The following is a 23,363-nucleotide window of genomic DNA, read 5'->3' as shown; positions in this document are numbered from 1 at the left end:
GGGGCCTGGTCAGAGGTGTTTTACTCGTGGGGGCAGATCCCTCATGAATGGCTTGGTGTCACTCTCTTGAGAGTGACAGAATCTCAAGAGAGCTGATTGTCAGAAAAAGCCTAGTTATTTCTCCCCTCTCTCTTGCCACGAGACATGCTGGCTCCCTTTGCCTTCTGCCATGAGTGAAAAGTTTCTGAGGTCCTCACCAGAAGCAAATGTTGGTGCCATGCTTCTTGTACTGCCTTTAGGACTGTCAGCCAAATAAACCCCTTTTCTTCATAAATTATCCAGCTTCAGGTATTCCTTTACAGTAACGTACAAACAGACTAAGACACTGTTCAAGTTTAAATCCAGGCCCCACTACGTTCTGTGTGAACTTGGGTTTATTTCATCTGTACATTAGTTTTGTCAACTGTAAAATGAAGATAACAATACCTATCAACTTAAGATTAAAAACAAATAATACATAAAAAAGGGAATGATATATACGCAACAACATAGATAAATCTCAAAAGAATTATGCTACATAAAAGATTCCTGACACAAAAGACTGTAATTCAAATGACATTTCAGAGAAGGCAAAAATTGTACAGACAGAAATCAGATCTTGGTTGCATGGAAAGGTATGGGCAGAGGAAAACTTCTGTTGGTGTTGACTTTTGGAACATGTTGTATATTAAAAAATAAAACTAAACCAAGAAGGATGGGGAGAAAAAAATCTTAAATTGAACACAAACAAAAGTAACTCAACTGTGTCTCAAATGACCATCATAATTAAACTAAAATTGGGAGGCATGGGGAGCAGAAGGTCTAATCCAAGTACTTTCACTACATGTTCTCAGTCTATGGCAGGGGGGAGTGACACACAAATCTTGAACTGTTGACAAAAGTGGAGTATAATAATTATAAATTAAAGTATTGCAATATAATTATAGATTAGAAAAAAGTATGGTAAATGATGTTAGATTTCTTGAATTTGATAAACGTATTTGAGTTATTTAACCCTATTCTTAGCAAACACACAGAGCTATATTAAGAGATAAATGGACATAACTTGTCTCAAAGAGTTCACAAAAAGTTAACTTGCTGGGCACAGTGGGTCATGCCTGTCGTCCCAACTTGGGAAGCCAAGGTGGGCAGACTGGCCTAGGAATTTCAGACAAGCCTGGGAAATATGGCGAGACCCCCCATCTCTATAAAAATAATTTTTAAAAAACCAGCCAGATATGGTGGCATGCATCTGTAGTTGCAGCTACTTAAGAACTGAGTGTCTGGGCACAGGAGTTTGAGGCTGCTGTGCAGTAAGCCATGATTGCACTCCTGCACTCCAGCCTGGGGACAGAGATCCTGTTCATTAAAAAAAGAAAAAAAGAGAGAGAGAAGAAAAAAATTAACTAAATATTTTATACAGTCTTAGACAGACATAGGTATTTATACATACAGAGAATGCCTCATAGGAGCTGAGGTTTTCACAACTGGTGAGGAGATAAGTTATTATCCAGAGCAGCAATAGAAGAGCAACTATCTACTCTACTCCCTGGCTCTGGCCCCAAGATATATGGATATAATAGAAAAACAAAGCCGCTGACTAAAAAGGCTGTGAAAGTACCTCAGCATCTCAGGGATATTCAGAGATCATCAAAGACAAAAACAAAGAAAACATCAAGAAGAAGAGTGTGAGTAGTTAGCTGGTGAAAGTAAAGGTTTGGAAGGGAGAGATAGAGTCAGGATTGGGCTAGAACAGATTTCCAAAACAGAAGATTAGAGTTTGAGTGATAAAAAAATGACCTGAGGGTGGAAAAGTTAAGAAGGAATTCCAAGTACATGGGCATTTAGAGTTTAATTTCTGAAATATTTAAAATAAATATTGGTTTAAGATTCAAAGAATGCAAAATAGAGAATTGTTTCCAGTTGATTTTGGTAAAAAAAATGCTTACTGTACAACAAGCTGTTGGCACACAGTTCCATTCTCTGTTATCAGTTCATTCAGTTTTAATTCAAGGTGAACTTTACCCTATAATGACAAAAAAAAAAAAAATTACCAACTGAGTAATCTATTTTGCTAACAAAATATTAAAGGTATATACTTTTTAAAATGGTACATATAATTATCCACTGACCACCAGCATACAGATTTGACTATAGTAAGTACTTTTTAAATGATTAATAGCCAAAATGTAGGTTAAAGTTCTGAAAGATAAATAAATGTTTATTTCAAACATGGTATTCAAATTTAAGAATTTTATGGCCAGTTCAACAAATATTTATGTATCTCAATTATCACAGATCAAATTGAAAGAAAATTTTAGGAAATTCTGAAATAAAATCGAATGATAAAATGTAGGATACTTTTTCCTGGAAAGATAACCCAGCAATAAGGATGGAGGCAGTATAATTAGAAAATAGAGGAATCACACAATTCTAAACAATAAGTTTAAAACTAAGTTAAAGCCAGTAAGACTCAATTTGTCAATACTTAACTTTTATCAAACATTAAGATTTATGGAATATCTGCTATGTTTCAGGAGACACTGTGGGAGTGGGTAGGAATCCATAGATGTCTAAGACATAGTTACTATTTACAAGAAGCTTACAGTCTAGTTGGGGGGACAATAAACAACAGATAACAATATATGGCCAAGGTATTGATGGAAAGATGTGATACTAAAAATAAAGAAGTACTTTCTTAAACAGCTATCAATAGATTTTTACAAATTCAGTAATACTACATAACGTTTAAAGGAATTCAAACTACCAACTTCGCAAAAAACAAAGGCTTAGGAACAATATAGTCTATTAGAGCTTGATATTTCTACTTTGCTATCGGACATGAATAATTCTAAACTGGTTATGAGCAATGCTAAACATGTTAAGAATCATAGCTGAATTACCTCCACCCAGCTCACATGACAAATTACTCTGGTGCCAAGTGGAGATTTCAGGGGTATGATGTCTAGGGACTGATGATGTGATTATTCCATAAGAGGTAGGAAAGTTATTCTCTAGTCACTGTTCCTTTTTGGAACAATGCCTGTCAGGCAATTTTTTTCATAGAAATCTAACCTGAATCACCTTATTATTTTATGAAGACTTGTCATACGATAATGAATCTGAGGTCCACCAGCTACAAAGCTCAGTGTTATAAGTCAATATGAGAAAGCTAAGCTCTAAATCAACAAAGGCATCAGTGGTAGTAAACTGAGCAGTAAGGTGGAGCTGGAGCTAAGTTAATCTTCCACTAAAAATCTAGGTGACTTATAAACTAAGTCTTCCATTATTCCTGTATTTAATATTCACAACCTCTACTAGTTAAGGATGACCTTGCAGGCTCATGACAAGTAGTAATTTACAATTTATTACTCAACCAGAAGTCTGAATCATGTTTTCTATCATGCCAGCATATAGGTGTTACTTGGCTAGCAAGGTAGCTTAACCAACTGCACGTTTTGTATCTCAAAACAGTTTTATTATTTTAACATGTATGCATTTTTATGATAGAAATTTTAACATGTATGCATTTTTATGATGCATTTTATGTTAACAGGCACTCCCAACTGTCTTCTCAGGAAATGTCTAGGATCTACTCTAGTTCCAAAGCAATTAAAAAAATCAAAATATAGCAGAAAACATATAATCATTTTATTTATAACCCAAATCATAGTACTCTATCAAGTCAAGCTTAGAAATAAAAAGATATTTAATGGGATTCTACCAAGGATCATTATCATTGAGTCAGAGACTCCCTAATATGTTCATTACTCCCACTGACTGGTAAACAAAACATTCCTTTGGTATTAGTCAACAGTAATGTAATTGTATGTTAACCTGTTCAAGAAAAGAGTGGGGATAGAAGAGGCACACGTGGGACATCTACTATTAGGATTAGGATAAAACACTAAAATAAAAAGGCATGATGGTCCAGGTGCCATGGCTCATGCCTATAATCCCAGCACTTGGGAGGCCGATGCAGGTGGATTGCCTGAACTCACGAGTTTGAGACCAACTTGAGCAAGAGTGAGAGCCTGTCTCTAAAAAAATTAAAATATAGCCTGGCGCTGTGGCAGGAACCTATAGCCCCAGCTACCTGGGAGGCTGAGGCAAGAAAATCACTTGAACCCAAGAGTTTGAGGTTGCTTTGAGTTAAGATGTCATTCTACCAAGGGAGACTCTGTCTCAAAATTAAAAAAAAGGCATTATGACTTAAAATAAGAAATTATAATTTCTAAACTGTAAAACACTACCTCATTATATATTTTAACATGGAAATATGTATATAATACTTAGTAAAAGGGCTTAGCGCCCATAGCACAGTGGTTACAGTGCCAGCCACATTCACCGAGGCTGGCAGGTTTGAAACCAGCCAGGGCCAGCTAAACAACGACAACTGCAACATAAAACAGCCAGGCGTTGTGGCAGGCATCTGTAGTCCCAGCTACTTGGGAGGCTGACGCAAGAGAATCACATAAGCCCAAGAGTTTGAGGTTGCTGTGAGCTATGATGCCACGGTGGCACTCTATAGAGGGTGACACAGTGAGACTCTGTCTCAACAAACAAACAAACAAAAAGCTTAGTAAAAGAAAGAAGGTGTAAAATAGGGCAGATAATATTAATTTGTAAAAATAAAAAATATATAGATAAAAAAAAGGCCACTTACTGAAATATTGATAGAAGTTACCTTTGGTTACTGTGATTTCAGAAGATTTTCTTTTTCTTTTTTGTTCTACATTTTCAAAGTTTATAATACCATTCTAGATTTTCAAAGTTTCTACTCCTACTATGTTGCTTTTGGTAAAAAAAATGAACAAAATTTTAAAATTATTTGAGCTGCTTTTAAAATTATTTGAACAAAACCTCAAATCTGTGAACATTTTAAGATCTCAGTCTTTCCAACTATTTTCACAAAAAAGTTGAGCTTTACTTATACATGTTATCATTTTATAAATGTTTATTGTAGCAAAGTAAGTCTTTTGTTTTGGAGGGGCACTTTATTGTAGCAAAGTAAGTCTTTTGTTTTGAATCCAGCAAAATATTATATTTCCTAGCCTCCCCTAAGGCTATGGATGGCTGAATGATGCAGTCCTGGTCCATGAAACAGAAATAGAAGTTGCTGATGGGGCATCATAAATCTTCTCTAGAAGAAAAAAGTATCATTCAGAGCCTTCAATTATTTCAATATAGTTCATATTTCAATGTCCAGCATTGCATTAAAAATTACTAAAGCATTCCAGAAGATCGAAAACCAAGAGAAAAAAATGGCAAAAGCAGGTTTATAGGAAATGTAGACATGGGAATTAAGTGATAAGAGTTTAAAATAGCTGTTCTAAATTTTTTTAAGATTAAAAAGTAAAATGAAAATTCCATCACATAACTAGAAATTATAAAATAAATTGAATCAAAAACTTAGAACTAAGTAATAAACTAAAATGAAAATGTTATTTAACAGCAAAAAACAGTCACAGCTGAGAAGAGGATTGGTGAAATGGGACATGTGACAGTCAGTAGAAAATATCCAGAAAGCAGCACAGAAAGGGAAAGAACACAAGAAATAAATGAGACATAGTGAAATGTATCTGGAATCCCAGCAGAGTACAGAAAGAAAGAATGGGGGGTGGGAGAGGTAGATGAGGTGATAATTTTCTGGAATATTTGCAACTGATAAAAGACATCAAACCATAGATTCAAGAATTCGTAGGAACACACAAGTAGAATAAACATTAAAAAAAAAAAAAAAAACGCAACCAGGACAGCATAGTAAAAATGCTGAAAATAGAAGATAAAGAGAAAAATCGCAAAAGCAACTAGAGAAAATAGACATTACCTATAAAAAAGCAACAATAAGACTCTTACGAAGGGTTTGGTGCCTGTAGCTCAAGCAGCTAAGGTGCCAGCCACATACGCTAGAGCTGGCGGGTTCAAATCCAGCCTGGGTCTGCCAAACAACAATGATGGCTGCAGCCAAAAAATGACCAAGTGTTGTGGTGGGCGCCTGTGGTCCCTGCTACTTGGAAGGCGGAGGCAAGAGAACCGCTTAAGCCCAGGAGTTGGAAGTTGCTGTGATAGCACTCTACCCAGGACGACAGCTTGAGGCTCTGTCTCAAAAACAAAACAAAACAAGAAAGACTCACAAGGAACTATGTTTAATGATAAACATCCAGTGTGATTTGGTCCACCACTACTTTCTTATTATTCAATCTCCTAAGGAAGGTTCAATGAGAGTATACTTTTCATATATGTCAGGAAATATCAGAAGATAAGAAATTTTGCAATGTATTGTATACTTTTAATTAAAAGTTTTATTGGAAAGCATTAGTCTATATGAATTTCATATGATTGATCACATTAGGTTGAAATATGCTATTATAATAATTACTTTGTATTAAAGAGCATTTTGGAGAACTTACAATTCTGTTACTGTATGAAGGCTTAGTATTTTATATGCTATTTCATTAATTTCAATTAACTTTACAAAAAATTCAAACAAAAATACCTGTGGTTATTTCATTTTTATATTGCATATATTCTTGGTACCATATATAGAAGATAACATGTAAATTTCTATATAAAGTTTGAGAAATCAGATGAATACTGTATTTGGGCAAAACACAATGCATGCAGTTAAAATCCTCTAAACATTTTTTTGTTTGTTTCTTTTTACTAATACAACCATTAAATTTTAACTACCATTTCCTCAAAAAAGAAATTCATATGTTTCAACTGGTGAAAACTTTTTACATACATATTTTGGAGATATTGGGGGTTTGGTTCCAGACTACCATAATAAAGCAAGCATCACAAAAAAGCTTACATAAATTTTTTGGTTTCCCTGTGTATGTTATGTTTGTACTATACTATAGTCAATTATTTAGTAATTATATTATGTCCAAAAAACCCTCAATGAACATAATTAAAAATATGCTATTGCTAAAAATTGCTGATACACAGACAAAGTGAGGTTGCTGCTGAAAGAATGCGACAGACATAGACTTTTTCTATGCAGGATTGCCACAAATCTTCAAATGTAAAAAAACACAATTATCTGCAAAGCACACTAAAACAAAGCAATACAACAAAATGAGGTATGCTTGTTGATGAGGAGAGAAAACACAACTCTATTTCTGAGAGAAGGTTTCATATACAGAAATTACCTCTGTAAGTAATTTGGACACAATTACCTGTCAGATAAAAAACAAAATACAGATTTTATTTAATATCTCTTATATTAATAATTCTTTTTGGACAGATTTGTTTTTCTCCTTAAAGAAGTATTTAATATGATCTGGAATAGCTCATTCCTTTATTATTGCACACATAAAAATTTACAAATGGAGCTTTGTAACAATGAATTATGCTTTCACATCCATATGTCTTAATCAGGCATGTTTTAAAAAACCTGGCATATGTATTATTAGCTATAATCATTGAATTCTTTTAAAATGATGATTGTTTAAACAGGTAAGGTAGAGGACATATTTAAAATAAAACAATAAAACAATCAATAACTTACGGTATGACCAGAAATTCAAGATAAGCTTGTTGGTAAAGACTTATTAACTAAGTAATTGCATCAAATAGGACATGATTGATAGAACATCTGGATTTACTGCTTGAACAAGTTGTGTGAGACGCACACTCTTAATTAATAAGAACAGCAACTTTTCCATATGGGAGATTTGGTTTAATTGGTCTTATGTACCATGTCTTAAACATGCTTTTTATCATAATGCTTATGAAAATAAGAAAGGAAAAATACATGAAGTTTCTTATGAGTTCCAGGACCTAATTACTAACAGCATAGCTGCAGATGATTGACTGAAGCCAAAAGAGGATCTATAGAAGGCACCAGCACAATCCATATTAACTTCACTTATGTAGTAAAGAATATCACATGAAGCAGGATGATTACCAGGACCCTCCCAGGACCAACCTCAAACTTGTGGGCTCAAGTAATCCTGCCTCAGCCTCTCAAGTAGGTGGGACTGCAGGCATCTGCCATAATGCCTGGCTAGTTTTTCTATTTTTAGTAGAGACAGGGTCTCACTCTTGCTCAGGCTGGTCTGGAACTCGTGGGCTCAAGTGATCCACCCACTTCAGCCTCCCAGAGTGCTAGGGATTGTAAGCAAGCAATCCCTAAACTAAGCAAGAAAAATGCTTTAAAATGGAAGGCGTGGTCATCAGTATCCAAAGCTGCTAAAAGGTCAAAAAAAGAGGTCTTAAATGTCCACTAGACTTAGTGACCCAGTGTCACTGGTCACAGGAGCCGTTTGTGTTCTTCTTCATCTGACCCACTGCAGAGTCTGAAAGTAGATTAGAAAATGGTTAACCTAGAGGAGAACCTGCAAAACAGCAACAGGAAGAATCAAGCCAAAAATAAAAAAGATTTAAAACGGTAGGGCCGGGCACGTTGGCTCACACCCATAATCCCAACACTCTGGGAGGCCCAGGCAGGTGGATTGCCTGAGCTCAGGAGTTCGAGACCAGCCTGAGCAACAACGAGACACCGTCTCTAAAAATAACCAGGCATTGTGGTAGGTGCCTGTAGTCTCAGCTACTTGGGAGGCTGAAGCAAGAGGATCATTTGAGCCCAAGAGTTTTTTGGTTTTGTTTTTGAGACAGAGTCTCACTTTGTTGCCCTCAATAGCATGCTGTAGCGTCATAGCTCATAGCAACCTCAAACTCTTGGGCTCAAGCAATTCTCTTGTCTCAGCCTCTTGAGTAGCTGGGACTATAGGTACCAGCCACAATGCCTGGCTAATTTTAGAGACTGGGTCTCGCTCTTGCTCAGGTTGGTCTTGAACCTGCGAACTTAGGCAATCCACCTACCTTGGCCTCCCAGAGTGCTAGGATTATAGGCGTGAGCCATGGAGCCCAGCCTAAGGCCAAGAGTTTGAGATTGCTGTGAGCTATGATAGCACAGCACTCTACTGAGAAAGACAAAGTGAGACTCTGTCTCAATAAATAAATAATGATAGAAAAATACACTAATGAAATATTACTAATAATTATTAACATTACAGTAAAAATAAAGCACTGACAGCAATAATAAAGAGCTATTTCTGGAGATAAGGTAAGAGGTTATAGTACTTAAAAATTGTTCAACTGTTTGCATATAAAACCCATCTTTCTATTATTAGGATCTTTTCATTTGAGGGCTAAATAAAATTTCTGCATGCTACTTCCTTGGAACTTCATAACCACAGGGAACCTGTTATACTGAGGTTCTCATTTTACAGATGAAGATCTTCAGATAACTGCAGATTAGCAACTATTTTGGATACAAATGCCAATTAGTGGTAGAGTTAGGAAATCAAACATCTCCCCCCTCTGAGATAGAGATGCCAATCATTTTCTTCACCCCAACCCCTTCCTTAGAGAACATGACTACTCAAATCCCCAAAATGAACTGCCCTACCTTGACTCTTCCTCCAACCATATCAAATTAGACTGCAGTGGATATCTGACCCAAATTTAGCCAAATTCTCTAACTTGTGGAAGAAAACCGAGTCAGATCTTAGAAGGTAAGAAGGCTATATGGTCACATAACCTGGAAGGCCAGGGTGGCATTTTTAGCTGTCAACAAGAAATTGTGACTTATTTAAAGAAAAGAAGAGGAAGAGGCATATAGTCACACCACACAATCAACTGTTAAATGGTATTTCTTTCATGTGCATTTTGCAAAGGAGGAGGTTATTACAATGAGAGGGAAAGATAGAAAACTTTATTTGCTTTGCAAAATGAAAGGGAAAGAAAAAATACACTAAATAGTGAGCACTTAATAAGCATAGTGAGCATAACTAGGAAGAAATGAATCAGTGGGTCTCAGTTATCATGTGCCTTGTGCAGTATCTATTGCTATACTGAATGTGGATCTACAGTTTGATACAGAATACAAATATTTTTCATTTGCCAGGCCCTAAACACAAGCCGACCATTTTATGCGGCAATCAACGAAAAACAAAACACCCAATACTTTAGTGTACTTTATAAGAAATTAAAGTCTTTTCAAAAATAATTTTAACTTATATAAATTTTATCATCTGCTGTTTTAAGAACCTAATATCCACTTAAAATGCCGCTCCTCTGCAAATGCCTGACAACTTTCTAGCTCATATTGGCCCTAGTGAAGTTCCTGTAATTGTTATTTCAAGATCCTTAGAAACTTTCGAATGTCTCCTCCATTTTCCTTTGAGCTAATTTGAGTAGGCTTCTGGTTCCTTAACATAGACGTTACTAAAGTGATCCTAATTGCTGAAGCTTTTTTTTTTTGCAGTTTTTGGCCAGGGCTGGGTTTGGACCTGCCACCTCAGGCATATGGGGCCAGCGCCCTACTCCTTTGAGCCACAGGTGCCCCTCCAAGCCCCCCACCCCCCAGCTAAAGCCTTTTTATGATTAACATTAAGGAATAGTGAAAGGTACTGTAGTTAGGAGTTTTAGAATCAGACAGATCTCTGCTGGATTCTTGGCTCCACATCTGAGGAGTTCTGTGACTTTGGAGAAGTCATTTAAGCCCTGTGAATCCCATCTGCTTTACCTATAAAATGGAGGTATACTACCTACCTAAAAACTAAATAAAATAATGTACATTAGGCACTTAAGACTGTGCTTAGTATATACTAATTCCTGATAGTATTTATTAGATCGAGTTGCAGCTGAACTCAATCTAACAGCTTCTCCTATTGCTCCCAATTGGAGAGCAATATATTTTATATTTCATTTTTTTTTTTTTTTGGAGACAGAGTCTCAAGCTGTTGCCCTGGGTGAAGTGCCCTGATGTCATAGCTCATAGCAACCTCAATTCTTGGGCTCAAGCGATCCTCTTGCCTCAGCCTCCCAAGTAGCTGGGACTACAGGTGCTCACCACAACACCCGGCTATTTTTTGGTTATAGTTGTCATTGTTGTCTGGCGGGCCCAGGCTGGATTTGAACCTGCCAGTTCCAATGTATGTGGCTTGAGCTACAGGAGCTGAGCCATTTCATAATATTTTTGTAAAATTGTATAAAATTTATGGGAGTGAACAAATTTATTAACAAAGTAGGATCTATATGAATCACAGGCTGCTGTTTTATCTTTTCTAGACTCCCAAGGTTTACTATTTATTCCCAGATTAGTTTGGGGCCAGACAACAATACTCTCCAATGGTACCATATTAACATGAAATACTCTTCTTTCTAAAATCTATTTTACAGAGTGAGTAAATCTCACTAATTAAGTGACAAATGAGCTGTAAAGATTAATACTCCTGGTCATGAAAATAAATTGTAGCAAATTTTAAAATGTCACCATATCTAACAGGTAAATGCTACTTCCAGAATTTCCATGTTTCGGAGTTATATACACACCACCAAATAAAAGCTTGTGTCCCCATATTAATCTTTATTATCATCTTCAAAAAGTATACTATGTATAAAGAGTATCCATGTACTATAGATTTCTACCTTTTGAGTACTAGAACTTTTCTTTAGCAAATTTATACTGGTCATGCTTAATAAACTAAATCTTTAAATAATCCTCCAATTCTATTTTAGACCAAATTTTTAAAACTTTTTTCTCTCTTGCTTTTAAAAAGAAAAACTCATACTTTAAAACTTTCACATTTTCCTTTTGGTAAAGTCACTTTAGGGAAATAGTTTCTAGACACAACTGTTATCAATCAAAGTGGCAACTTTTATTCCCATTTTATAGAAACGAAATTCAAGGTCATTTAAACAACCACATATGAAAGAAACTAGGACTTACATTTTTTTACTTCTAATTTGAACCCTTTCCACTTTCTCACATTGCCTCTCATATAGATCATTTATAATATTGTATAATTGAGATCTGAATAATAGTTATGGTCAAATGGAAAGAAAAGAATATTAAAATGTAGTAAAGTGCATAAAACACAGAAAGTATAAGTTGTATTTCACAGTTAAAAAGGGATTTTAGTGCACTAATATTTAATTTTATGAGAATTTAATCACTGACTCAAAGAGAATGCTTGAGAGGTTATGAGGAAATGGAGACACAGGTACTTTATTTGCAAATTATCTGTGGGTGTGGGTGCAGCACTTTTTTCTTGTCTTAAACTTCTGTTTGAGTCACAGTGGCAAATTATAACTTCTTTTAGAGAGGAAGAATCTTGCTTGCAATTATGCCCTCGGGAAATGGTTTCACAATCCTTACCATATTTTATAAATAAATATGGTTACAAAAGAAAAGATTCCCTTTGGATAGAAATAATAATTTCTAAGACTAGAAAAACTCTGACTTTCCAAAAACAAACAGAAACTTCAGCTACGTGGCTGAACATTTATCTTTGCTCATATACAGAATCTGTAAAAGGCCTATTATTTTGGCAAGAAGAAAGAAGAGATTAAAAAGAGCGATGATGATGATGATGATACCCTTTCAAATAAAAAGAAAGGCAAGCAACAGGGTGGGTGTGTGAAGGCTCTGCACAGTGGGCTCAGGCATGGTTTAAATGAATAACATTTTCCCAAGTCTAGTTTATTAGAGAACAAACAGAGCATCTTGATGAAAACAAATGAAATCAGAGATTCTCTTCAAAGTGTGAGTTAATAAAACATATCTTTTCCCTTAAGACATTCCCCCCTCCCGCCCAAAATAATTTGCTACTATGACTCAAACATAAGAACAAAGGCAAGAAAAAAATGTCTTCCCTAATATAATTTCCTCACCCCCCCAGACATATGCAAAAGCACTAAATAATATGGCAAAACCATTTCCTTCCAGCTTTACATAATCCAAAGCTCTAGATGTAGGAATTTAAAACAAGGCATAATAAGTTCTATCTAAATGAATAATTAGTTCATTTCCACTCATTTTCTCTGTGGGACAATTTTTTGAGCCTTAATATTTACCTGAACTTCTGAATTGGAGTCAACAGGCTGTAGTGAAAACCAAGTTTCTTTGCCACTGTGGTTACATAAGTCTTCTTTTCTGATGGCTACTTTTCCTACAGAAAGTAAGTAAAACAATGTAAGAAAACATATTTTGTATAATCCTAAGACTCATTAGTATTGTTATATGTCATACTTTGTAGAAAACATTTTTAAATAATTTGTACCTGATGATATAAAAATTCATTTTTATAAAGCACTCAGGAGACCTTTCTCTAGACAAAACTCTACTGTATTTACATACAACAGCATTTAAAAATATTATTCAGATTCACATTCTTATAGTACATTCCGTATAAAAAACTATGTATAGTTTACTGATCTTCCCATGAATAAACCGTATGTTGTAAGAGTTTATAAGTTCCAACCAAAAGAAAAAACAATATCATACATGGTTAACAAAAGTAAAAATTGACTTGAAAATTATGAGAGATTAGAACAACAATTTTATTATTAAAAATATGCTTTTACCAAAACATTACAAACATTGACTACCTTGCTCCAGTGCATACAAAAGTTAAGGCAGTTCTCTCAAGAATTTCTACATCTCAGAGGAAGAAGATACAGTACAATGAACATAGTACTATGAGAGGAAGAAACAGAAGTGTTCTTATTATAATAAAGTATTTGCTATGTTGGTACAAAGCATTTCCTTCCTCAATTCAAGTTTTAAGAAGTAGAGTTTTTGCATATGCCCAACAATTTATTCCAGGATTCTATGTAAAAGCTTCAACAAAGGATATACACTAAAGTTAAAGTAGTTAACTTTCTTTTATTTTGTCAAATGAGAATTTTCGTTTTATGTGTCCTAATTATACTTCATTTCCTTTCACTTATGATATACCGTGGTCCTTGAGTTCAACATTTGAAAACTTCAAGAAAATTGTAAAGAAATTTTTCCATTCTCATCAAGTTTTGTGGATAAAGTGAAAAGGAAAGGAATGATAGGAAAACAAACACAGAAAAACTATGCTCAAATTTTTATTCTGAAATTAGTGGTGATGGTTGCACAACTCTGTGAATTACTATCATTGTATCATATGCTTTTTTTCCTTTTTTTTTTTTTTTTCCAAAAAATATGGAACACTTCACGAATTTGCGTGTCATCCTTGCGCAGGGGCCATGCTAATCTTCTCTGTATCGTTCCAATTTTAGTATATGTGCTGCCGAAGCGAGCACCATATGCTTTTTTTCATTTAAAAATATTTTATTTTAAATAATTTCAAACAAAGTTACAAGAACAGTAGTTAAGACTTCCATATTCTCTATACAGATTCTGTAACTATTAACATTTTACCATACTTTTCTGATGTGTATGATTCTTTTTCTAAACCACTGAAGAAAAAGCTGCAAACATGATGGACACTTTAAAAGGTTGAATTTGATGGTATGTGAATTATGCCTCAATAAAACTGTCCATATTACAGTTTTTGATGAGTTTATCTTCCCATTTTTAACTTGGAATTCAAACTATAAAAATAACATACATATGTGTAATTTTAAGGAAAATATTAAAACATGCAGCTATTTTTATTACAGTGGCAACTGTACTAATAATACAAATCCAAAGGCTTACTGAATTCATCAACTATATACATTAATAAAGTTTAAAACACATAAAACTTTCAAATTAATAAATTGTCCCTGGCAACAAATATGAATCTTTCCAACTTTCTTTTAAATATTTTAGATGAAATCTAATGTGAAGATCAAAATTTTGCGTGAATATCTAACATTTATATATCATTCAAATCATGAAGAAAATGGCACAAGGAAAACAATATATTTCAGTTCTGTTTTGGTTAAATTTAAAATAAAAGTGATAAAATAGAAATTCTTCTAGTACTAAATATACATATTAAATGCCAACTGTAGAATTCAAATATTCCTTACATTATTGAAAGAGCTTAGGTAAAGACACAAATCTTATAGATCTCTTGATACATTTTACCTATGTATTGTATCAAATTCTTGGCAAATCAATGTAATGCGATGAATAGCTCAGGACACAAAATTATGCCAAAGTAGTCAATATTGTGTGCCACAAGTAATTATCTATTCTATCAAGTAGTTCTAATTACCATAGATTCCACACCAAATATAAATAAAATATTAAGACAATGGATAAGTTCGATACTTTTTAAAAACAAATAATATATATATATCCAGAAATAGATCTATACATCCTCAGCTAAAGTTCCTACCTTTGGGAACCATCCCTCTCCCCTTGAAGAATCTTTATAACAGTATTTTTTATGTCTTTTCCTTAGAAAAAGGCACAGATAATATCTAGCATATAATTTTAAGAGAATTTACTTACTACTTGGAAACTTATTAGTAGACTCCTGATGAAAATCTCTATTCTAGGTCTGGCACGGTGGCCCACGTCTATAATCCCTGCACTCTGAGAGGCTGAGGCGGGTGGACCGCCTGAGCTCACGAGTTCTAGACCAGCCAGGGCTAGAGTAAGACTCCATCTCTAAAAATAGCTGGGTGCTGTGGCTGGTGCCTGTAGTCTCAGCTATTTGGGAGGCTGAGACAAGAGAATCACTTGAGCCCAAGAGTTTGAGGTTACTGTGAGCTACGACACCATGGCACTCTACTGAGGGTGAGAAAGTGAGACTCTGTCTCAAAAAAAAAAAAAGGAACGGTAAGGAAAATTTCTATCCTACAATTTCTGTAACTTTTAGTTTTGTGCATAATTTATGAATCTGTATATTATGTCCACATGTGACATGTAACAAACATCGCTAAAGCAAGCCTCACACTTAAAAAGAGGGTTTTTAAAAAGTTTATTTGGGCCAGGCACATTGGCTCATACTTGTAATCCTAACACTGTGGGAGGCTGAGGTGGGTGGATCAGTGGATGGATTGCTTGAGCTCACGAGTTCAAGACTAGACTGAAAAAGAGCGAGACTCCGCCTCTATTAAAAATAAAAAAACTGAGGCAAGAGGATTGCTTGAGCCCAAGAGTTGGAGGTCGCTGTGAGTTATGACACCATGGCACTCTACCCAGGGCAGCAGCTTGAGACTCTGTCTCAAATAAATAAAATAAAAATAAAAATAAATAAAAAGTTTATTTGGAAGTTTACTGGTTCAATCAATTCATTCCCTCATAGAACAAATATTCATAAATAATCACAATGGGCACTGTGTTATAAATGGTGATTTGATTTCCAGGTTCCACCAACCAAAGTGTATTTACTAAAAATGCTTCTAAAAACTATATTAGGAATCTACTTCTCCTATTCATGACTGATAACTCAGATCACTGGAAATACATTTTCTCTGCCACAGGTAAAAAGAGAATCCTCTCTCAGCCTCACAGGTAAAAATTCCAGAAGCAGGCATCCATGTCTTCCTAATTTCATATCTTGTGTATCACAATACTGATTGTCACTAAAGAATGTTTCTTCCCCTGTGAGAGGGAAACTCTTCTCTTACTAGCTGCATAAGTTAAGAATAACCTGCAATTTTATTGCTAACCCTTATTCTTACATTCCTTTCTAAGAGGTCAGTTTCTGATATATAAAGGTTAGTTTCATGAGGCTAGTTGCCCTGAAGAAGTAGGAAAGAAAGAGTATATGATTCCACAAAGCTGGAAAAACCATTAAAGAAGAATGACAGAGGAAAGCTGGACATGGTGGTGCACACCTGTAGTTGCAACTACTTGGGAGACTATGGCAGGAGAATTGCTTGAGTTTAGAGTTCAGTTCTAGCCTAGTCAGCTTATCAAGACCACACATCTCAAAAAAATTAAAAAAAAATATTTGAGTCATTAGGTAGTAGGATACTGACAACATTTCCAGCACTTATTAGGTAATAAAAATATAAAAAAGAAATACATGTCATCAGTTGTATAAGGAATAAAAAAAGGGCAGTGGGAAGGGGGAAAAAAGAGAATGAAAGAGGAAAAAAGGTGGAAGGGAGAATAGGAAGGAAGTATGGGGGAGGAAAAAGAGAGGGACAAGTTTCTGGAAAACAGTAAGATCCCCTCCTCCATAAGTCCCTCATGATTCTTACTATTGTGAGTTATCATTAAGTTGACAGGCATTCACGGTAAAAGGTAGGCAGCCTAATACAATGGAAAGAACACAGAATTGAAAGAAAAGGCAGCATTTACTGGTAGAAGACCAGTAAAAGGCAACATCTACCAGGTAGAAGACATTTTACAAATTTTCTTATTTAATCTTCATAACAATCTTGGAGACAGAGGGTATAATCACTATCTTACAGATGAGAAAAGCTGAGTGATATTCTAAAACCTGCCCCCCAACAAGTGCTGAAGCCAGATTTCAAAACCAAAATATGCCTGTTCATCTTCCTTCCAACACAAACACTAATCTGGCAACCTAGTGTCAATTCTATTACTTATTAGTTGTGTAATCTTGGGTGAATTCCTTAAAACTCTACGTCTGATTTGTATCCTCTGCATTAGAAATGACTTTCAAATCTAATGATCTTAAAAACCTACTCTGTGCCTCTAATGTTCCAGAAGATTGTTTTAGTTTTGTGATTACTATTTTAAACAAAGTAAATTATTTCAATAGCCATGAAATCACCAACCTCAAAAAAAAAAAAAAATCAACCAGGAACAAACTTGCCAACCAATCATTTTAAGGCGCTATTTCATTTCCCCATTGGTCTGACAAACTCATACACAGAAAGAGCTTAAAACCAAACAAATGCACACTAGATGCTCTATTAGTTCCTTAAAATCAGATGAGGACAGGAAACACAAAAAGAAATGAAGGAACTGTGGGCAAAAAAACCACCTTTGTTGGTTTCTAAGTTTAAAAAATATTCCTAGCTTTCTAGTACCATTTTTAAGCAGTATTTTGTTCTATCAGTAAATACTGCATTATTCACATGGGCCCCATTTTTAGATACAATATGTTCTCAGAAATTTCAAACTGACGCAGTTTACCAGCTAACAAAATCCTGATAGTCCTGGTTCCTACTTGGGCACTAGTAGAAAAGGCTGAAAGAATAGATAAGAATAGTGACAAATGCAAATGCCTATATAAAATGATGTAGCAAAAGGATTGAACAAATTCTGACAGTAAGTCAACGGGAGCAATTCAGAGCTAATGGTGACACTTAGAATCCTTGGTATATAGGGTTTAGGTAGATATATTTTGATCTCTGTGGTGAACTGGTATATTAATAGCCTCCAATAAAACATGCTTCCTGGAATTTATACCATTGTCTGGTCCCCTCCAGTCCGACTCTGGTGTTGGCCAGATGACTTGCTTTTACAAATGGGACATCAGCAAATAAGGTACACCTGTGCAGTAGGGCTTAACCTCTTGGAACCAACCATGAGACTACATGGAGAGGGAGATCCAGCTAATAACCAGCACCAACCATCAGACACTATCTGAGTCAGACTATCCAGCCCCTGTCAATCTCCCAGATAAATGCACATTAGTGACCCCAGGTGAGACTAGCATAAGAACCACCTAGCTAACTAAGCTCAGCTCCCAATGACAACCATCGGATCATAAGCAAATATATGGTTGTTGTGTTAAGCCACTAAATATTAGAGTCATTTGTTACATAGCAATAGATAACTTATATAGTCCCTATGCAAACAGACACAAAAGTGTAATCATAGTTCATTTCTAAACAGTAGATTTGACTTAAGAGCTAAAGGCCAGAAGAAATTATAACTCAAACAGTTGGAAAAGACCTTAGCTATTTTAAACCCAGCCTATTTTATAGATGAACAGATCTGGGATGTGACTTGATAAAGGTCACACAGATAGTTAATGATAGAGTTATGATTGGAATTCAGGTCTCTAACATGCTAGTAAAATGCTATCTCTACATAATTCTGAACCAAGGAGAAAGAAAAAAAAGCACTAAAATCTATTAAGGCAGTCACAGATTACTTGTTTGAGCTCTAGATTCCCTTAATTAGAATTAAATATAATTACAGTTGTAACATTTAATTATATTTAATTAGAAAATACAATTAGGAGGCAAAGTATTTATGTTTTAATTTCAATATTATTAGAATCCTCATTGGAAATGGAAATATATGCTTTCTCTTCTATTTCTTTCTTTTTAAGACACTATACATTAAGAAAATAAACAGTGGCTCGGTGCCTATAGCTCAGTGGCTAGAGCGCCAACCACATACACTGGGGCTGGCGGGTTCGAACAATAGTGCCAAACAACAGTGACAGCTACAAGAAAATAGACGGGCGTTGTGGCGGGTACCTGCAGTCCCAGCTACTTGGGAGGCTGAGGCAAGAGAATTGCTTAAGCCCAAGAATCCGAGGTTGCTGTGAGCTGTGATGCCACAGTACTCTACCCAGGGCAACAGCTTGAGACTCTGTCTCAAAAAAAAAAAAGAAAAAAAGAAATGAAAATAGTGTGTAAAAGATACCTTAACTTTATAATTAACTATTTTTTACTAGTTCTCAAGTTTTTAATTAATCCATAACCCAGTTTTTACACTAATTATTCCTGCATATAAAGATGACTAATATAGGGCGGCGCCTGTGGCTCAAAGGAGTAGGGTACCAGACCCATATGCCAGAGGTGGTGGGTTCAAACCCGGCCCCGGCCAAAAACTGCAAAAAAAAAAAAGATAACTAATATAAATTAATTATGCCCCAATTGATAACACTTATTACCTCTGAGAAGAGGACTGGGAAAGGGCAGTGGTCAAAAGTAATTCAGTATTATCTATAATACCATAATTAAAAAATGTATTACTTATATAGTAAACAATTTAACCCCCCCTAAGCTCTTAAAGCTATCCTCGACTAATGTACATTCTCAGATCTTAAGTTTAAAAGATGGTTCTCTCAGCTCTAGCTCAAATTAGATTTCCGGAAAATGCTATGTCACTGTTTAATCTACAATTGGGTAACTTAAGAGTTATAAAATAATTGAGGGAACTCAATTTACAATAGCTCACAACTAAAAAAAAAAAAAAACTTTGGTTAATGACAAAAGAAAATATTTGTTAGACTATAAAAATGTTAAAAATTTATGAGTAATTAAAAAATCAGGCCATTTTCCAACCTTAAAGGATACGTACTATGTATATTTTAATAATTCTATATGTAAAAGTAAAAAAAAAAATTCCCACTAAAAGGAGATAATTTATCCCATAATAAGAATAAACTTATTTAAGAAAAAAAAGTTCTCACACTAACAATTATAGCTTTCTGCTACCACTTCATAAAGAACTGAGTTTTACTAAAAATCATTTAAAATTGACTTTTACTTTAAAAATAAACAAAAAGAGGCAAATTTGGAAATCATAATCATAAACCTCAAATAAAAGCCTTAAGAATTACTATCCAAAGACCATAATATTACATGTAAAGGGACAATAAAAATTACTACACATTTTCTTGACAAAATATCATGATGGTCAAAGTTATATACCCTCTCAAGGATTGCTAATAACTACCAATACTCTCTATGCAATCCTTATCCTACCCTACCTCTCTAGTTGGTGACATTAAGATCTCCCTGCCTTCTGTAATATTAATCTTTCACATCTCTCTTCCTATCTTCCAGATATGCCTTATCAATCTTTGCTGAAGCTCCCCTTCCCCTCTGAAACCATCCTTATCAGGTAATTTCATCCAGTCCAGCACAAGTCCGAGTATAACTTAATGCTAGTAACTCTCAAATCTGCATCTCCAGCTCTTCTCTTTTCTAAGCTTCAGATCTATATTCCCAGCTGTCAACCGAAATGTCCATTAAGATGTTCCCCAAGTAATACATGTTTAACTTGTTGAAACCAAAGCCATCGTCTCCCTCTTCTAACCCTTCTTCTCAAAATGGAATGCTCCTACTGTGTTCCTTATCTCAATTAATAACAGCCGCAGAAACAATAAGACCATTTTTAACTCTCCCTCTCCTCACACTCCTTCTAATCCCTTGGGTCCCTAAGTTCTATTTGAAACCCCTGAAGTACATTTCCTCATCTGTATTTCCACTGCCACCTCCCTATTCACCTCATCTGATAATAGTCTCCTCCTTATCCCTCACCATGCCTCTAATCTCTATTTTATTTTATTTTTTTTATTTTTATTTATTTATTTTTTTTTTTGGTAGAGACAGAGTCTCACTCCATGGCCCCCGGTAGAGTGCCGTGGCCTCACACAGCTCACAGCAACCTCCACTTCCTGGGCTTAAGCGATTCTCTTGCCTCAGCCTCCCGAGCAGCTGGAACTACAGGCGCCCGCCACAACGCCCGGCTATTTTTTGGTTGCAGTTTGGTTGGCCGGGGTCGGGTTTGAACCCGCCACCCTCGGTATATGGGGCCGGCGCCTTACCGACTGAGCCACAGGCGCCGCCCTAATCTCTATTTTAAATCATCAACTTCCTGTTGCCTACGACAGTGTCATCCAAACTACAAACTCAATGTATATAGATTACATAAAGTATACTATACAATATACATGTATGTAAACATGTAGTTTACATATAGTTACATGTATTTTCAAAAGGTTCAAAACCAGTGTCTACGGGATAAAGTCCAAATTCCTTAACTTTTGGAATGTGGAATGGTTTCAAGGGTTCGTTCATGTCAGCTTGGTCTCAATTTATATTCTATATTCCCACCTTTACCTTCTATCATCCTCCTCCTAAGTCATTTAAATACTCCAGCAGATACACCATAAACCTAAAATTCACTTTCCCCTCTCTGCTGTTGCAAACCCCTACATATCCTGAAACTGTTCTTCCTTTTCCTACTCTGGTAGTCTCTGTTAATTCCCTACCAAATAAAATTAGCTATTCTCCCTTCAATACTTTAAGTATTTTGTTCATACACCCAGCACAGATTCTAACATTAGTATTAGCCTACAAGTTTGCCTCTCTGATAGCATGGAAACAACTTGAGTCTTATTCATCTTAAAAGTCTCATCCTTTCTAAGTCACAAAGAAGTGCTGGAAAATGTTTAACTGAATTGAAGATGGAGCTTTGGTATGATCCATAATTAAGGGTTTGCTAGAAACAGAAGAGTCTGTATAAAAGCAAAGGAGTAGTCAGAAGAAAAAAGACATCTAAAAAAAATACCATTAAAATATCCATTATTGACTTTTAACAAGTTGAATAGTAATCAAGAGAGTCAAAATGACACAGATGCAGAAGAGGACTAAAAACTAAGAAAATGGCTCAGTGCCTGTGGCTCAAGTGGCTAAGGCGCCAGCCACATACACCTGAGCTGGTGGGTTCGAATCCAGCCCGGGCCCGCCAAACAACAATGACGGCTGCAACCAAAAAATAGCCAGGCGTTGTGGCAGGCGCCTGTAGTCCCAGCTACTTGGGAGGCTGAGGCAGGGGAATCGCTTGAGCCCAGGAGCTGGAGGTTGCTGTGAGCTGTGATGCCACAGCACTCTACCCAGGGCAACAGCTTGAGGCTCTGTCTCAAAAAAAAAAAAAAAAAAAAAAACAACTAAGAAAATGCCTTTTATGAGAGAGAACAAATAGAGGGCATTATATATCTGACAAAGGTTAACATATCTAACAAATAAGAGTGCTTAAGAATAAAAAGTTAGAACTCCAAACAAAAGAAAAACGGCAAAGGAATGAACAATTCACAGGAGAAAAATGTAAAACTCAATAAACACAAGAAAAATTCTTCAAATTTCCTTACAATCAAAAAAAAGACAAGTTAAGATAACATTATTTTTCACCTGTCATACTGGGAATTTTTTTCCCAGTGATAATATGCAAGAGGGGTGAGGGGGTAGTGAAATGGTTATGCCTATGCCATCCTGGGGGAAATTTAAGTTAGTATAAATTTATACTAACGCCAATGTAAAATATATAGGGGAAGTCATAAAAATATTCATACCCTTTGACCTAGTATTTTCACTTATGGGAATTTATCCTAAGGAAAAAGACATGCAAAAATTTATGCAAAATAATATTTGTTCCTAACAATGCCATTTACAGTATAAAAAATTTGGAATCATAAACGTTCACCAATAAGGGAGTGATTAAAATAATACATTTTACACAAAGGATATCACATAACAAATACTTTTGAAAATACTAGTTACATGGGGAAAGAATCATTAGATGAAAAGTGAAAAAGGGAAAAAATGAATAAATAGTACAATGTAGTAACATAAATGCACAAAATAAAGAATGAGAAGAAATATACCAAATTAACTGTAGAGACTTAACTACCAGTCATTAAGAACATGTTATATCTTTATAATTAAGAAAAATATACTGTTTGAAAGGGTTATTTGATTTGCTTTAAAATGATGGTAGCAAACTTCAAAAAAGGTTTTTCAGAAAAATGTGGAAGCCAGTTATAGATATTTAAAAAGTATTAAGTAGTAAGCAGAAGATGGATATAGAACATTTGTTAAAGAGTTCAATAGTAAAAGCAGAGAAAGATTAGAATTTAGTTAAGAGGGAAGAGTCAAATAAAGCTTAATTTTCTAAGCTGTAGGAGACTTAACCACGTTTCAAATCAGAAAGG

The 23,363-nt window shown here is 35.2% G+C and overlaps 1 protein-coding gene and 1 non-coding gene across 4 annotated transcripts in view; both read right to left on the bottom strand.

The window, feature by feature from the left end:
• Nucleotides 1-23,363, bottom strand: part of RASA2 (RAS p21 protein activator 2) — a 118,717-nt gene that overhangs the window by 65,484 nt on the left and 29,870 nt on the right. For all 3 annotated transcript variants that reach the window (XM_053598689.1, XM_053598690.1, XM_053598691.1), the window contains exons 4-5: nucleotides 12,853-12,947; nucleotides 1,929-2,005 (exon numbers count right to left, since the gene is read on the bottom strand). In XM_053598689.1, the coding sequence (XP_053454664.1) occupies nucleotides 1,929-2,005; nucleotides 12,853-12,947 (172 nt within the window). The remainder of the gene's footprint in view (nucleotides 1-1,928; nucleotides 2,006-12,852; nucleotides 12,948-23,363) is intronic.
• Nucleotides 13,964-14,070, bottom strand: LOC128592805 (U6 spliceosomal RNA). The gene has a single exon (XR_008382019.1). It is a non-coding gene; the product is annotated as a U6 spliceosomal RNA (small nuclear RNA).

This window comes from Nycticebus coucang, chromosome 8 (assembly GCF_027406575.1).
Source record: "Nycticebus coucang isolate mNycCou1 chromosome 8, mNycCou1.pri, whole genome shotgun sequence".
NCBI classification, from domain to species: Eukaryota; Metazoa; Chordata; class Mammalia; order Primates; family Lorisidae; genus Nycticebus; species Nycticebus coucang.
Note: the sequence above shows the minus strand (reverse complement) of the source record. Positions and strands in the feature narration are given on the sequence as shown.